General features: G+C 43.8%; 1 protein-coding gene across 8 annotated transcripts in view; it reads left to right on the forward strand.

Moving 5' to 3' along the window:
- The window catches only part of ZNF385B (zinc finger protein 385B), a 281902-nt gene that overhangs the window by 239302 nt on the left and 24388 nt on the right, over positions 1-18212 (forward strand). For 7 of the 8 annotated variants that reach the window (XM_077319559.1, XM_077319561.1, XM_077319560.1 and 4 more), the window contains 2 exons: positions 1064-1226; positions 16392-16520. In XM_077319559.1, coding sequence (XP_077175674.1) covers positions 1064-1226; positions 16392-16520 — 292 coding nt within the window. The remainder of the gene's footprint in view (positions 1-1063; positions 1227-16391; positions 16521-18212) is intronic. The other variant, XM_077319563.1, reaches the window with a different exon arrangement.

The following is an 18212-nucleotide window of genomic DNA, read 5'->3' on the forward strand; positions in this document are numbered from 1 at the left end:
AATTGTATATAAATTGGTGGGTGCCTTCAGGAGGAGTGGCAGCAGTGGCAGCGCCCCCCTCCCCAACCAAGCTCCTCGCCCTTCCACGACCCCTGTGAAAGGGTCGTTCGACCCCCAAAAGGGTCCCGACCCCCAGGTTGAGAACCACTGCTTTACAGAATGTCACAGCTAAATCATATTTTGTCTTCTCTAAAAGTGACAAACTCTGATGCCAAGTTTCCTTTGGGTCTAATGTTAAAAGCAACATAACAGCGCATACCAAGCCTTGGAAGCTGTGTATTCACCAACGTGTATGCTTGCTACTATTGTAACAGAGCTAATATTTAGTCCCATGTACCAGAGCAGGTGGACACAGTTTGGGTCTTCCTGAACCTAATGCAGCCCATCACCCATATAAAGTGTTCTACCAGACATTCAAGAAAACATTTTGGTTCTACCCCTGGACTTGGAAAACATTGTGTACATGTTGGGAGGGCGGGCAGTGAGCGGCATTCAGTTTCAGTGCATCGCAAGTTGTGCTGTCCAATACTATGGCATGCACAAGTATGGAGATCACAACGTTTAGTAATAGAAGCCCTTCCGCTGCATGCTTCCAATGACACTCCATAAAGCTTAAGAAAAGGAAATGGGCTATAAAAATACGTGTAGAATTAAGTCACCTTCGATAATGCTTGTTTGCACAGGATTGAGCTATTTAGCAGTGCAACCCTGTGCAGAGTTACTTAGAGACTTAGACAGGAGGAACTCCTGCACGGGGTTGTATCACAAAGGTTCGAAATCTGCTATATTTATACTCCCAGCTTCCATTTCAAGTAAGATTAGCTGGAAGGCTGGGTCTCCTGTTTCCAGACTCAAAAACGTACGTTTGGCATTGCCGTTTCAGAATCCGATATTTATCTCAGGAATGCATAAATGCAAGGTCATTAATGAGGTGCAGCTAAATCTGGTCATGTGAAGGAATGTGGTGCCTATTACTGAAAGTGAATGTTTTATTCTCTTCCCCACCCCCATTATCATCTGTTGCATGGTACGAAGTGTGAGCCTGCTTTGTTCTCCTTTGTAGAGCCAGGCCGAGGCCCACTACAAAGGAAGTAAACATGCCAAGAAGGTCAAAGCACTAGAGGCAACAAAAAATAGACCAAAAGCTGGTGCTCCCAAGGACAGCGCAAAGAGTAATGCGAGCTGCTCTACCACGCCAGTCCCAGCCAGCATCTCTGACAAATCAGGTCAATGACATTTTTGTTCTATACGTTCTTTTCTTCTGTGCCTTGTATTTGCATGAGATTTCTGACTGCATGCTGCTTGACCATTACAGCTTTTATATATCCTTCCAGGGAAAGGATTGGTGTGCGGAATGCCAGACGATTGATTTCACTTCTGTGTTGTGTATCCGGCCACAATTCCAAGTCTTGGTTCTTACCCTGAAGTCTCTTAAGTTTCTTGGGGATGTCGTACTTGACGGACCACCTTCTCTTGTCTTGCCCATCCTCTTCTCAAGCCCTACTCTCTGTGCCCCCACAGAGAGTGAGGCAGGTAGCAACAGAGATGGGGCGTTTTCAGTGGTGACACCTCGCCTTTGGAATGGCCTCCCCCTTGAAACACACTTGTTGGTCTTATCCTCTTCTCTCTTCTTGCTTGTTTTAAAGAGCACGTTGGGCTTGGGCCTGCTTCAATCAGGACTCTGGAGAGGGGGCATGTATAGTTTCTAGATAAATAAATCCAGGTTTCAGGTACATATATGTAAAAAAAAACATTGCAGAAACTCTAAAGCATGTTTCACAGCTGAAATATGAGTACAACACTGTAGAACTTACTAGCATTGGGGTGCTGATCATTCGTGTTGTATCTTCAGGGCTGTCCCCAAAGGTTGAAAGTGTGTTTGCAAATCTCTACAGCAGTCAGTTGGAGCCCTCCAGTAAGGTCTGCAGTGGCCTTGTTGAATTCACACACAACAGAAAATGAATGGGAGGGAAGAGCTGAATCTGCTGCACTCCCCCATTGGCTCCTCCCATTTCCCCCTCTCAGAATTTCTTCTCAGGGCCTCATTGGCAAAAAGTGGCTGGAAGAAGGCTGTTGCAAGTAAAGGGATGAAGATATTCAAGCAGGAGAGGACTCTGCCCAATCCCAAAGAGTCTACCCTCCAAAGCAGCCATTTTCTCCAGGGAAACTGATCTTTGTAGTCTGGAGATTAGTTGTAATTCCAGAGGATCCCCAGGGAGGTTGGGCCACCTGGCATCACTTCCAGGGTTACTTGAAGCCTAAAGAATACTTCAGTGATTACTCCACGGTCAAAATGTTGAGAAAGGCTGGTATACAGTCTTGAAATGGAAAGACACAGTTCCTATACAGTTTGAGTGGCATTTCCTGTATCCAGTTGAACATGGCCATTTAGGGTGGTGACTGATAACAGCTAAATCAGAGACTGCCTAGTACAGCCTTTCTCAACTTATTTACCATTGATAAACCTCTGAAATATTATTCAGGCTTCAAGAAACCCTAGAAGTGATGCAATCATGCAGAATATGATTGGGAACCATAACTGTATACATGCTCACCTGGGGCTCCTCCCCTTACCACCCCCTGTAAGCCCATCATTGGCCATTTTGGGAGGGGAATGAGTCAACATGACTATATATAGTTATATCATCGGTAAATGTTTAACAAATACTTTAAATATATTTTAAAAATTGACCTCCACCTGTTGAGGAAACCCTTCCAGGGCCATCAAGAAACCTCAGGGTTTCACGAAACCCTGGTTGAGAAACCCTAGCTTAGTAGATACTTGAGTGAAACAACACATCTTTGTCAAGTCACAAGAGTGAAACAACACATCTTTGTCAACCACAAGCCATACAGAAGCAGAATAAGTACTGTTAATTAATGAATCATATAGCTATTGCCAACTTGATGTAGAGGTTAGGAGTGCAGCCAGGTTTGATTCCCTGCTCCCCCACATGCAGCCATCTGGGTGACCGTGGCCTTGCCACAGCACTGAGAAAGCTGTTCTGACTGGGCAGGAATATCTCTCAGCCTCACCCACCTCACAGGGTGTCTGTTGTGGGGAGAGGAAAGGGAAGGTGACTGTAAGCTGCTTTGACACTCCTCCTGGTAGAGAAAAGCGGCATATAAGAACCAACTCTTCCTTCATATTAGCACAGCAGGCACTGAAAAAGGTTAGAGGTTGTCAGAGATACACAGGCATTATCTCAGTCCATATTAGCAAAGCAGAGGAAACTTGGCTTCTTGTGCAGTGATCCGTTGGTCAACCTTTGTCCTGAGCCTCAGGTGACAACTGTATATAAATGTGATTAGATAGATAGACAGACAGACAGACAGACAGACAGACAGAGTTTATTTACAAAAAGAGTAAATCCAGGCATGCTTCAATATAAGCCTGAGCCTTCGGGGAGGGCAGTATATAAATTTAAATAAATAAATAAATAAATAAAATCTACAATTAGTTGGAATATATATAATACATACAATAGCTTCCTGTCAGCAATACAAATGGCACAACGTTAAATCTGGCCAGCATAAAAGCATGGCAAGATCTTGGAATGGTTAATTTTAATAAACAACACACGCAATTGTATGAAGTCATTGCAGCCAAATTGAATAAGAAAGGGGAACACCTTATCTATGTCATGGACCATCAGCCAGATGGCAGCTTTCAGTGGATTTAGAACGTGATGACGGTGTGTTGGTGTGCTTACTTCCTGGCCCCGTGCATAAAACACAATGCTTCTCTTTGGTAAACAGAAAGGAGCCAGGACTTACTTGCCATCATGTCCCTGACTGTCAGTGGACCCTTCCCTAACAGCCATCCATCTGCTACCCATCTCCTCAAATTTTCTGAAGTGCTGCAGAGACTGTACCTTCTGCATGCATACTGTGAAGGACTCCATGTGCAGCCTGGAGATCATGACCAAGAGCATGCAGCCATGTGATAAGCGGTGGCAGTGGAGTGCACATGTGGCAAGGGAGTGCACATCTATGTTTATGTATGTGAGTTAGGGTTCTTGCCTGCTAGCTGCACATGTGACTCCTATCTGCCACCCAAGACATCACCACTACCCAGCTTCCCATAAAAGATTAGAGTCTGCCAGGGGCGGAGCTAGGTGAACCTTTTAGCTGGGGGTCTGGGCCAGTTGGTCATGTGTGACTTTGCCTGTCCTTTCTACTGGGGTTTGTAGCATTTGCCTGGGAGCTACATCTTGGCTCACCTAATGCTTTCCCTGGCCCTTCATCCCCTTGCCACGCCCACTGATGACATCAGAAGGTACAACAGTTTTTATTGGCTGTGCTGCAGCCGCACGCTTTGCAAGCCAAAAGAAAGTGCCAGTACACCATGCTGGTGCATATGGGTACAAAAAAGAAACCTCTAGGGATAGCCAAACTGTGGTTCCTGGGAATCGTAGCTGGCAGGGGCTCCTGGGAATCGTAGTCCATGGACATCTGGAGAGCCACAGTTTGGCCATCCCTGTGCAAAACTTACTCACTGAAGTGCTGTATGCTTCTCCGTGGTCTCAAATGCAACAAGATTGAGCTCATCCCTTTTTAATGCCTTTCGGGCATACGTGTTCACCTGAGCAAAATTATTTTGTTTGTCCCCTGTATGTCGAGAGTTCTTCCCTTCCGCCTGTTCTTCCCTCTTGGAACAAGCGAGCAGTTTAAAACTGGCTCCATCAGCTCAGCTTTGCAAAGGTTGACGGAGCCAAAACTTTGCTCCTGGTCTGCAGTTCCCTTCTTTAACTTGCTGTTGCTCCCAGCGCAACTCCTGCTAAGTAGATAGGGCGCTTACTCAGAGGTAAACGTACGTCTTCGTACACCACCCCAAGGAGAAAATCACCACAGCTGCCATCCAGAGATCTGGTTCAGCAACCATGGGATGCTAATGCTTGCTTTTCTTCACCTGCCTAGCCATACAGCAGATGGCCAGTACTGACAAAGCTAATAGGCTCCGTCAGTCCTTCCTGATTACAGGGAAGCACTGACACGGTTCACGCCCCCACAGCTGCCAAGCAGGAGATCGGCGCAAACGGTGCCAGCCACCTGATATGAGCCACGAACAATTCCAAGCACTGGATAGGTTTGGCCAGTGCCTTTTGAACCTACAGTTTTCCATCCAGCTGCGGGGTGCACATGCAGAATGTATTTATTTATTTATTCACATTTATATACCGCCCTCCCCAAAGGCTTAGGGCAGTTTACATGGAACTGAGAACTATACAATAAACTACATATATAAATAACTATAACATTAATATTACTAACTGATAATAACAGGATAACAGGACAACATTAAACAGCAATAATACAAACAAGTCCAGGAGCGGAATGCCTTGATGTTTTTTTTTTTGGGTGGTGGGCTAGAGGGAGGGGGCAGGGGCCCTGCAGATGTTGTTGGTTATGCCTGGTCTCAACCAAATGCTTGGCGGAAGAGCTCCCTTTTGAAGGCCCTGGGGAATTGTTTTAGCTCCATCAGGGCCCTGATCTCCTCTGGGAGCTCATTCCACCAGGTGGGGGCCAGGACAGAGAATGCTCTGGCCCTGGTCGAGACCAGGCGGACTTCTTTAGGGCCAGGGACTATTAGCCGGTTGGTGGCGGTGGAGCGTAGAGCACTTTTGGGGGCGAAGGCAGGGAGGCGGTCCCTCAGGTACACTAGGCCCTGACTGCATATGGCCTTGAAGGTAATTACCAGAACCTTTAGCCTGATCTGGAATTCAGCTGGCAACCATTGTAGTTGGTGGAGAATGGGCCGGATGTGGGCCCTTCATGGTGTTGCTGTGAGGACTCTGGCCGCCACGTTTTGTACCAGTTGTACTTTCCGGGTCAAAGCCAAAGGCAGGCCTGCGTAGAGCGAGTTACAGAAGTCTAGGCTATAGGCGACCATCGCACTGATCACTCACATCCCCTTTTAGCTATAAGAGTGGCTCAAAATCATGAACAAGTGGGCAAGGGGTTTCTTTAACATGTAAGACAGACCCCAGTATTTCCAGACTGGTATTGATTCACAATAATAACCTCGCAACAGGGCAAGCTATGATGCATCTTCCTCTGTTTGGACCACGTAAACAACCTCACGGGGACTTCCTGTAGAGCGCTCATTTTGCTTTTCCTTCTTAGTGCCGATTACAAAACCACGCGGGAACGTTTGTTCCCCTCTCCCTATATAAGCCCTTAAACTTCACGCATATTCTGGAAAGAAAAAAAAAACACTGTAGAAGTAAGTTGCTGTTTTGGTTAGCAACCCTTGGAGGCTTCATTAGTTCTGCTCACAAAGGAGTGGAATAGGGAGGCATTCATTTTTTGAACTCTATTAAGTAGCTATTATATCATGGGACATAGCCTTTACCTTGGCACGTATTTCTAAATACCAGCTTCCGTATCTGAAATGTTAAACACTTTACCGTATTAAATATCTCATACACAAGGCTATGATTACTACAAATAATAAATGAGTATCGATTCATCTCCAGGGCAGTTTTCTTCCTGAAAATTACGTCAGGATGGAGGAAAAACTGACAGGCACCAGTGCAGCTGTGGGTGAATACAGGCAATTTACAGCAAAGGGTATAGAACCAGACTGGTATTTCCAGTGTTCAAACCAAACACAAGTCAAGATGACACACCCTAGCACTCAGGGATAGTTTTATGCACTCAAATATCCATTGTGATTAGGGTTGGGCGCTTCGGCACCCGAAGCGGCCGTTTGATCCCAGCCCCATGCTATGGGGGGTGGAGGGGAGGCATGGGGGTCGGCACACCTGTGTGTGTGTGTGCCCATCAGCACGCCCACGCCTCCCCTCACCCCTGCAGCACAGCACTGGCTGCGTCGGTAGTGAATGGCTGCTTCTGGCACCGAAGCACCCAACCCTAATTGTGATTGGCATCCCCAGAATCAACGTTCACAAATTGAGCGTTTGTTTTATTTATTTATTTTTAATTTGTATTTATTTTATAGCACCCAACCCAAATTGTGATTGGCATCCCCAGAATCTACGTTCACAAATCGAGCGTTTGTTTTATTTATATATTTTTAATTTGTATTTATTTTATAGCACCCAACCCAAATTGTGATTGGCATCCCCAGAATCTACGTTCACAAATCGAGCGTTTGTTTCATTTATATATTTTTAATTTGTATTTATTTTATAGCACCCAACCCAAATTGTGATTGGCATCCCCAGAATCTACGTTCACAAATTGAGCGTTTGTTTTATTTATTTATTTTTAATTTGTATTTATTTTATAGCACCCAACCCAAATTGTGATTGGCATCCCCAGAATCTACGTTCACAAATCGAGCGTTCGTTTTATTGATTTATTTTTAATTTGTATTTATTTTATTTTTTATTTGGACTTCCCAACCTCCGCTCCCAGGCTAGCCAGCTTGTGGCAGTGTACAACGTAATCATAAAGGCACATTAAAATCACAACAATGGTTACAGGCCCCCAACCCCCATAACCCAACCCAACATAACCCAGCAATTCTGCCCAATTGACTCCAGCCGCAATGTAGCCGCATCTTACATGTTAAAAAGATGCTTGGTAGCAAGCTAGATTTTAAAAGAGAAAACATTTGGACATTAGTTATTAGTGAGATTCAAGTATGATAGCATCTTAGGGACCAACGAGAAGGGGCCGGGGGCCGGGAGAGATAATAGACTTTTGAAAGTCAAAACTCCCTTCGGAATCTAGCTGTTCTACTGCAGATCGGCCCAGCTCCCTTCTGAAACTACACATAGATTATTTATTTCCAAAAATTGGATGAAGATAGTAAGAACTAATATAATAAACGATGGCAGACACGATTTCCTTTTTCACTTCAGTAATTGTTCAGTGAAAGGGGCTGGAGCTAATGGATCAAGTCTCGTCAGAGACTTTTTTACCCTCCCCACCCCCCTATCCATTAGCGCAGGGGTAGTCAAACTGCGGCCCTCCAGATGTCCATGGACTACAATTCCCAGGAGCCCCCTGCCAGCAATTGCTGGCAGGGGCTCCTGGGAATTGTAGTCCATGGACATCTGGAGGGCCGCAGTTTGACTACCCCTGCATTAGCGTGTCTAAAAATGGCCGTGCAGAACTATTGCCGCCATTGTCGCTTATTATTTTAATTGCACCTAACGTGTACCGTGTGCTTTGCCATACATTAAACGAACAACAGCACTTCCCTGCAGGCTTCCTGTTTAATAAGCTGGAGATATGAGGAATGCGGAGCTATGTCAAGGCTAGATGAGGAAATATACAGTGAGGGGGAATAAAAATGGTAATAAGGTAAAGGTAAAGGTAAAGGTATCCCCTGTGCAAGCACTGAGTCATGTCTGACCCTTGGGGTGACGCCCTCTAGCGTTTTCATGGCAGACTCAATACGGGGTGGTTTGCCAGTGCCTTCCCCAGTCATGACCGTTTACCCCCCAGCAAGCTGGGTACTCATTTTACCGACCTCGGAAGGATGGAAAGCTGAGTCAACCTTGAGCCGGCTGCTGGGATTGAACTCCCAGCCTCATGGGCAAAGCTTTCACACAGCCTTTCAGCCGCTTACCACTCTGCGCCACAAGAGGCTCTAAAAATGGTAATATGTGGACACAAATCACTTATCCTGTACTGTGACAACAACCTTCTGATGTGAGTCCAGAGGCCTAGGGAAAACTCCTCCAGTGACAGCACTGGCCTCTGCCCTGCCAGCAGACAGCCCCGCAGCCATTGGGTCTGTAGATCAACTGATTGGTGGGATGAATATTAAACGTACCATCAGCCATATCAAGGCCACCTGCTCTTTCCTACCCGTTAGTGGTAAGTCCTGGCTGCTTCCTGCCTGCTTCTGTAACCAGCTGGGTCACCATGGGCTTATTAAAGAGTCAGACCCTCAAGACCATCCGTGGTAGGCCCCTTCTTGCCTCCATTGGCCAGGCCCCAGCTGCCTCCACTGCCACTCAGGGACTGTTGTCACGGCCTGAATGGAAGGGTCTTGGTAGTCCCGTATATGTCAAGCTGACTTCCAGAATGGGAACAAAACTTATAGATAACTCAGTTGTGATATACATTACCACAAACATTTGGTGGTGGCCACTTAGCTTAATGTAGTTTTTAAAGGAATTACAGGGGAAGACGGCATTCGTTGTGAACATTGATTGAAAAGGAACCCTCGTCCAAAGATGTTGCCAGGGAAAAACTTGTAGTTTTTTTGTGCATAAAATAATTTGATTTTTATTTATTTCTGTTTTATACTACTTCTCTTCAGCTAAGAGCTTGGGGCAGTTTGCACCAATGAACAGTGACATCAGTTAGAACAAGTACATCAGTTACGTCAATTAAAATAAATACAAAGGTGATATAATAAATATCCAATCATATAGAATCATATAATACAAATACATGAAACCAGTGTAATCCTATCCCTAGTATTATCAAAGTAAGTAAGATCGCTATAAAAGATTAACAAGCACGTATTATGAGTTATTCCTCGGGAGCACCTATAGTGAGTTAATACAGCTTAAATACAGCCCGCACACAACAAATGTTCTTCAATACGCTGCTTGTTTCCTGCTAAATTTTTGATTGGGTGCAAATTAGCCCGTCTGTGCAGAAGGCACTTCCACTTGCACAAGGCCATTGCGTCTGTACCAGGGTTTCTCAACCAGGGTTTCGTGAAACCTTGAGGATTCTTGATGACATAGAAGGGTGCCCTGAATGAGTGGGAGTTAATTGATGATGATGTTAGCCATTCAGTCGAGTCTGACTCTTGGCGATCCTATGACTGTCGGGACGATCCCAGATCCCGCACCTCCTCCGTCAGCCGTGCAACATTCTGGCCAGTGTCCATTTTTGTTCATGTCCAATTCTTTTTTGGCCTGATTTCCTTTTTCCACTGACCAATCCTAGCATAATTGCTTTCTCTATCGAGTTGGATCACATGATATGGCCAAAGTAAGTGAGCTGGTGTTTCGTGATCTTGCCTACCAGTGATAGATCAGGCTTTACGCACTGTAGTAGTTCCTTGTTTGTGACTTTTGCTGTCCATGGAATCCGCAGAAGCATTCTCCAACACCAGAGTTCAAATGAATTGATTCTTCTCTTGTCTGATTTCTTTCATCATCCAATTTTCACAAGCCCAAGTAGCTATTAAAAATATGGTAGATCTACATTTGGGAGTTAGGCTTATGTACTTGCTCTTCCATGTTCGATTCAAACACATCATTGCTGAATGACCCAAAGCAATCTGATTTTTTATTTCCATACTGCAATCACCAGTCTCACCAATTTGTGATCGAAGAAAAATGAATTCTTGAATGCATTCAATCTCTTCACCATGAGTTTATTGTGATTTTTTTTTTGCAGTGGTCATTATTTTTGTCTTTTTAGCGTTTAAGAAAAGGCCAAATAATTAATTTTCTATTTTAAAAAAATGTTAAATATTTATCTGGTGATATGGCCATATATATATATGTGGTCATATTGCCCCTCCCCCAAAATGGCCAGTGGTGGGCCTGGAGAGTGTGGGAGGGCAGGGGGAGCATGTAAACAGCTATGCTTCCCTACCACAATTGTGCCACTTATGGGGTTGAGCCTGAAGAATGTTTCAGGGGGCTTTCAATGGTAAAAGAGTTGAGAAAGGCTGGTCTATTCTGAACAGAACCCCCTCACAGCCCTGTTCTCAGAGCCATCATGAATATCTTTTCAGGTTGTGCTAGGGGACTGCCTAAGTCATGAAGAAGCAGAAGAGATCCATTCCAAAGCACACTTCAGAATCTGCTTGCATAATTTTGAGGGGCTTTAGCAGTTTGTGAGCTGAAACGTTATTTTCTGTAAAGGATGGAAAGAGTTAATTGATGTTCCACTCCAAGCTGATTTACATGCAGGTCTGCGAGGTTATTCTATTTCTGCCGTGTCCCATGTTTTTTAAAGCCTCATTTCTCAATAGACTGCACACCCGTCTTAGGATGTTGTTGCTCTGAGTGACACCCATTAGTTTCTCATTATTCATAAAATGGGGCAGTAAAGCAGAAAAGAATTGTATGAGAGTTCCTTATCAAATCTGCCTAAGTTTGTCTTAATGAATGTCAAGGAGTAATGCAGCGCCTTTTGGTTTTTTTGGCAGTTTTTAATGAGAATGAAGTTTTGGACAGGAAGCCTTTAGACTTACAATAAGAAAAGTAATTCCCGCCCCTCCCCCTGGTGACTGTTTAATTATTTTTACATAATTACTAGTGCTAAATGCGATAGATGTTGTTTATGAACACTGGCCTTCATAAAATATAATTAATCTTGCATCCAGATGGTCTTGAACTTATAACAATATTCAGCTGAGATATAGATAGATAGAATATGTGTGTGTATACATACGTATATACTTTCCCCCATCTGTATTTTTAGTTCAGTCATCCATGAATTTTTCCTAGAAGGATATATGCTCAGAGGAGATGTCCTAAGGGCTATTGTTCTACTCAAATTGGCTTTACTATTTACACTGTTGCCTCCCAAGCCATTCATCATAGCTGTCAAGTAATTCTCTACTTCTTCAGAGTTTAATTTGCCCTATTTTTATGGACTAGTTAGACCAGGGGTAGTCAAACTGCGGCCCTCCAGATGTCCATGGACTACAATTCCCATGGACCCCTGCCAGCATTTGACTACCCCTGAGCAGAGAAGCAGGAAGTGTGGACAAGCAAAACTTCTCCCCCCGTTCCTTGGGTTGTCAATCAACCCAAACCGCCAATACTTCATATCGTTCATACCCCACCACCAGAAAACACAAACAGGAATGTGCTTAGCTGCCCAATCACAATATTACCATGAACACTGAAGAAAAAAAATATTTTTAAGTGTGGGCACATTAATTTGCAGTCCCGTAGCTACACAGACTGTGCCATTTAAAACAAAAATAAAGTTTCAAGCAGGAAATGGAGAGGGAAGGGCAGGTGCAAGGGCTGGCAAAACGCTATCAAGGCTGTTGCATATTTCGCCCTCCAGATAGGTTTGCCCCATTTGCACCCTGATTGGAAGTGTGACAAGAAGTGGCAAATCGTGATTTTGCAATTTCCCTCATTGAGAAGCAAATCTGAACAAAAACTCGCACCACTCACTAGAGAGCTGCTGGTTGCTGCCGTCGTTACATGGAAACAGCACTAAAACCTGTGAGCAATGAGAGGCTGGCCAGGGGCAAATTCCTTGTGCAGAATTGATCCAACTTGATCTCATCAGATCTGAGAAACTAGAGGCTGCCCTGGTTAGTATTTAGATGGGAGACCACCAAGCAAGCCCAAGATAGCTATGCAGAGGCAAGCAATCTTACCGGGTTGCCATGTTGGCTGCAATGTGATGGCACTTTCCACCACCATAGAAGAAAGAAATGACCTCAAACAGACAGAAGATTTGTCAATTTAAATTTTATTTCACGTAAGCAGGGATCTAAAAGTTAGCTCCAAACTCGTTACTGAACTCCAAAACATCGCTGCCTGCTCAATCTATTTTCATTTGTCTGGAATTGTGCATTTGATTTTGATTACCAGCCCAGCTGCTCCCTAAAGCGAATGGTAGGTAAAGGTATGATAGTCATATCACCCAATGCAAGTATGAAAACTAGGCCAATTTCAACTTTCCCCTTGTTAGACAAAGCCATTTGAAATTTTGAAAATATATCATGCGTTATTCCTGGATAGGAATCAGCCTGAATAAAAGCACAAACCAAATTTCCCTATGAAAATAGCCTGCCCTGCTGTCAGGCTAAAATAGCTGCAAGCGTTTCACCTGCTTCGAGGTGGAGGGAAGCAAAATGAACCACTAAAATGTCTACCAGCCATTTCAGGCTGACTGCAGAAAAGCATGCCTGTCATCTGTTAGGTTTAAATGGCTGGCAGCTATTTAAACCCTCAATTTACTTTCCTCTCTTCCAAATAGCAGCCATTTCACTTCCCCTCTCTTGGAACTGTGGGGGGAACAAAACGGACTGGCATAAATTGGACAGTTCGTTTCAGGAATTTGGACTAGATTTGGTTTGAACAATTCAGATCCTGAACTGAACTGGAATTTTTGGTTCATGCCTTTCCCTACTGCTGGGAAATATTCACTCATATATTATGGCTACCATGCCTTTTTCAGTGGTACTCTGGGAACAATCTGAGTAGGAGGGGAAGGGTTACAGAGGATATACCATCCTTATTTATATGCACATGCACATACTCTATCAGGTTGCCATATTTCTGTTTTCTAAATATAGATGGCTTACTTTATTTGGTAAACAAATGCATTAATTATGCAAAGCAAGCATAATAACTGTTGAATTGCCAGTAGTTGTATGTTATCTGCATAATTATCACAAATGTTTTGGAAGAATTAAAGGAAGGGGTTTTCTTTTTGTTTTTTTTTACCAGTCAAGATTTAATCATGCAAATTTGTTTTCTTTATTTAAATGGAAACTGGGAATCCGGGCCAGCAAGTGATCCAAAAGCCACCAGGAAGCACATCCAGAACACAAACATCTAGGCCATATGAGAGTATTAAAAGTCTGGTCTCTTAGAGTCATGTGACTATTTCTTCTCTATACGTACATGGTCTCTATGTCTATGTGACTGGAACAGCATCAAATAGAATACAGATGATTACTAATTGTACCATACTATAAGTACTGGTGCTCAGTCTTTGGTGGGTTTCTAAGGTGACACGATTCTGTAGCTGAGGTACATCCATCAACTATGATGTCTCTCTCTGTGTACACTTAAGTCCTAAGATTATTATTATATTTGAGTTAATAAAGAAAGAGTGACAGTCTGACTCTCACAGGGTATGTGGGAACATATACCTGCTCCTCCTTGGTCCCAGGCCCCTTCTCTGATAGGCACAGACACACAGCCAAGCACACACAGATGTCTTCCATCCCACTTCCCCCTACCTTTTTGCTCCTTCTCTCTTGCGTCCCTGACCTCCTCCTTGGTCCCTGCCCCCTCCCTCTCTGTCAGAAACACAGATACGTTCACACGAGAGCCAGTTTGGTGTAGTGGTTAGGAATGCGGACTTCTAATCTGGCATGCCAGGTTCGATTCTGCGCTCCCCCACATGCAACCAGCTGGGTGACCTTGGGCTCGCCACGGCACTGAAAACTGTTCTGACCGAGCAGTGATATCAGGGCTCTCTCAGCCTCACCCACCCCACAGGGTGTCTGTTGTGGGGAGAGGAAAGGGAAGGCGACTGTAAGCCGCTTTGAGCCTCCTTCGGGTAGAGAAAAGCGGCATATAAGAACCAACTCTTCTTCTTCTACACACGCACACACATACTCCCTCCCCTCTCCTTCCTTACCTCCTGAAATAGAAGGGGCGCCACCTCAGCTGGCTACCCTATGCCAACCAGCTTCAGGGCTCCTTTGGGCCTCCGCCAGCACTGCCTTGGTGTCTGGCAGTGCAGTCACTGCCTCAGCCTCTGCCAGCGGCACCACCACTGCCTTGGCCACTGCTTCAGCCTCCAGAGGCACCTCCTCCACCACTGCCTCCAAGCCAGCTGCCTCCCTGCCTCTCCTGACATGCTCCCTGGGGTGGGACAACCCATTTTCATCCCAGCTGTAGATGTGTTCCCACATCACAAACTGAACCATGAAGCAAACTTTATCACAAATGTTGCCCTTTTTGTGATTTGCAAAGTCAAGTTCATGGCAGAGTGCAAACTTTCCATTAATTTCCCACAAACTTTCAGTCTGATAGGTCCTGGATACACTGGCATCCCACTGTAACATAACTTACTAAAACCCTTCCCTGCGAGCAGATTATCTAAAGCATTATAAGTCCATAAATGTAGAAGTGTATTCATTCTGGTATGCTTCAACATTTTGGAAGGCAGACACCTTTGTATTCCTCATTCACAATGGATATGTCCCTGCCAAATGGGAAAGACTAAGATCCATGAACATGTGCTATTGCAGTGCTCCTACTTTAGTGACATTCACTCACAATATGTTGTGTGATTGTTAGCAAACTCCCCAGGAAGATAAGAACAGTTCTCTCTCTGCTTTTCTCTGATCTCTCTTCAGAACTAACACATAACATTGCAAAATTTTCTACGACAGCATGCAGCATACATAAGCAGATGGTTAAGTCCTTAAACAACGCTGAATTATTATAACACTGTTGAAATGTATTTGCTGATCTTAGTATTGTCTGTGGCAAAGTGCAAAGATGATATACGGTAATAATATCAAAATAAACTGAAACTGAAATTTTGACATTCTTGGGGGTTCATGATGATTTCTGAGCAGATACATCCCCAAATGGACTGTTTCTGATCAATCAAAATGCTTATAAATGCTTATAAAACATCAAAGCATCAATTTGGAAGCATGTAGAAGAACATCTTGGAGAGGTCCCCTGCAGGAAATGACAGGCAGTCATTTCCCCGGAAAGCATTTTCCGGGGGCACCTTCTGTGGGGGGGGGGTCCTAATTGGACCCTGTAATTCCAATCCTTGGAGGGCAGGTAGAAGAGCATGCTTGGGGGTCATTTTGCCAGCTTAAAAAACTCATGAACTGAACCAGTTCATAAAGTGGCTAAAAAATTGTGACAGTCCATAATACATCACAAACCATGAACTGAACTGTATTTTCCCAATTTGTGCCCACCCCCAGCCATGATTTAACATAGCAGCGGAGATGGTGTATCTGGTATGTTTGGATCTGGTCATTTATATCTATTTAGCTATTTCCCAGAAAGGAATATGCCTGTTATTGTTCAGCGAAAGAGCATATTTTATTGAACATTAAACAGCATGTTTTATTGGCCCTTTCCAGCTTCATTTCTGACCCTTTTCAAAGCCTACCCTCAGTTATTTAATAGTATTTATGGATGGACAAGTCTAGAATAGCAGTACTATGTTCTGATTTATTTCCCAAAATAAGAATCCATAGTAGCATAGAACTCCCTGAGGCCTGGCACCCTGCATGGGGACTTGCCTTTTCTAGCAACATAATAGCATCACCAGTGACGTACTGAAATCACTCCCTGTGTACCTGGAAGAGATTTCAATGCATCTCCAGGAGACACTCCAGCATTTGCACAAAAAAGTTTTGCCCAAATGCCATAGTATCCCCAGCGATGCATTGACTTCAATTCCAGGTGGACACAGGATGTGACATCAGCTCCTCAGGATACTGCCAACATCCTCTCTGGTTTCCTGCCATTTTCTCCCTGCCAGTAACAAGGAAGCACCCACTGGCAGAGGGAGATCTCCCATCTACAGCTGGGGCCTAGTAGGCCTATTCTGGAGGTATGAACTGAGGCCCACAGATCACACCTTTATTCAGGACCTATCCAACATGAAAAGTGTATGATTAACAAGAAGCGACTGTGAACCTAATTCCATTCAAGTTGTAGTCATGACTTCTTCCTTTTGTCCCTATATACACTCAGGCAGTACTGTCACGGAACCCAATAACATCCGCTATGCCATCTTGGGCTCATCCACTTCCACATCATCCAATTTAATATATGCCTTCATGTACCAACAATGCCCTTCCGCTATCTACCTTGGACAAACAGGTATATATATATGTATATATTGTTTTTAAAGTTGGCTTTACATGATTTCAACTGTTTCCTGCCTTCAGAGCCTTAATCATATAGCCAGTGGGACAAAAAATAATGTTTTAAATCAATAAATATGGGACAGAATAAATGAATATAAACCTGCCATCCAAAACAAAACATTCGGAAACCTGTGGAGCGACATTTTCATCTTCCCAGACATCCTGTTGCAAATCGTAGACACCGTCCCAGGGGGAAAACAGCACCTTCAAAAGAAGAATTTGAACTGAAACTCATCAAAAGATTAAATACTACATCACATCTGGGTCAAAAGAGACCTGGTTTTCCTTTAGTTGGTAACAGTTCAGCATAAAGGTAACTAAAAAAGTTTGTGTGTATGCATTTGTGTGTGTGTGTATGTACGTGCGAGCTAAAATATCATTTTAAAATGATAGTTCTGAGTACCTAATCCTAAAATAAGGACAAGTGTCCAATCATATAAATACAGGCTATATCCATATACTGAATAGTCCTTACACTGAGATGTACCCCCATGGAGAAAGGGGTGATAAATATTCTTGATATGCAACATGGCCAACTCATCAAGATGTACAGTATTTCATATGCCCATGGATTAGGCCCAATCTGCCATGCTCAAACCTCGAGCAGTCTGCATTATATTATGCATCTTTTAAAATTTTGTAACACCGGCTGGATGGTTTCACAATTTTTCAATGCCAATTAGGTTGGCCATGATCTCATTCAAGTTTTGAAAAGGCCATTTAATTTGAGTTATAAGTAAATGTTTGATTAACTTTTTAAAAAGCAGATGATTTGTAAAAACAGCTCTCTGTTGCCATGACCAACAACCGGAACCCCTCTTTGGTTTGACATTTTTATGGTCCTTTTTGAAATATTCATAGCATTGTAAACATAAATTGAAGACTAATCATCAGCTAAACCAGGGGCGGCCAAACTGTGACTCTCCAGGTGTCCATGGACTACAATTACCAGTGCTGGCAGGGGCTCATGGTAATTGTAGTGCATGGACATTTGGAGAGCCTCAGATTTGGCCACCCCTGAGTTAAACAAAGCCTCTGCTGTTCAATCTCTATATGCAACTGAACTATTAATGGCTGAAAGCCACATCTGCAGAAGTCCTTACCAAAAAGTTAATCAACCTAAGAGACAGACCTTTTTATTACACTCAGCCAAAGCTGCGCATAATTAGAGGGCTCTCTTTTTCAATAATTCATAACAAAGTGAGGCTTTTAAAATTGAGCATTGGAAAGGAGTTGACTTTTTTCTTCGTTTCTCTCTCAGGACTTCTGCAGAAGAAGAATCTAATTATTTGAAATAGTCCATCACAAGAATTAAGAAAATAAAGTGCCTTGAGCTTTGCATTAAGAGCGAAAAAGTTGAGTCCTAACCTGAAGAAGCAGCGTGCCACTCAATAGACTTATACGGATATTACGCACATAACATTCTTCTCTTCCAGGGGTGGCCAAACGGTAGCTCTTCAGATGTCCATGGACTACAATTCCCATGAGCCTCTGCCAGCAGCATGCTGTATGCCAGCAGTGTGCCAGCAGTATGCTGGCAGGGTTTCATGGGAATTGTAGCCCATGAACATCTGGAGAGCCACACTTTGGCCCCCCTGCAGTTTATTCTGTAACGTTTTATTATCTCTTTATGCCCATTCTAAGC

This window comes from Paroedura picta, chromosome 2 (genome assembly GCF_049243985.1).
Source record: "Paroedura picta isolate Pp20150507F chromosome 2, Ppicta_v3.0, whole genome shotgun sequence".
NCBI classification, from domain to species: Eukaryota; Metazoa; Chordata; class Lepidosauria; order Squamata; family Gekkonidae; genus Paroedura; species Paroedura picta.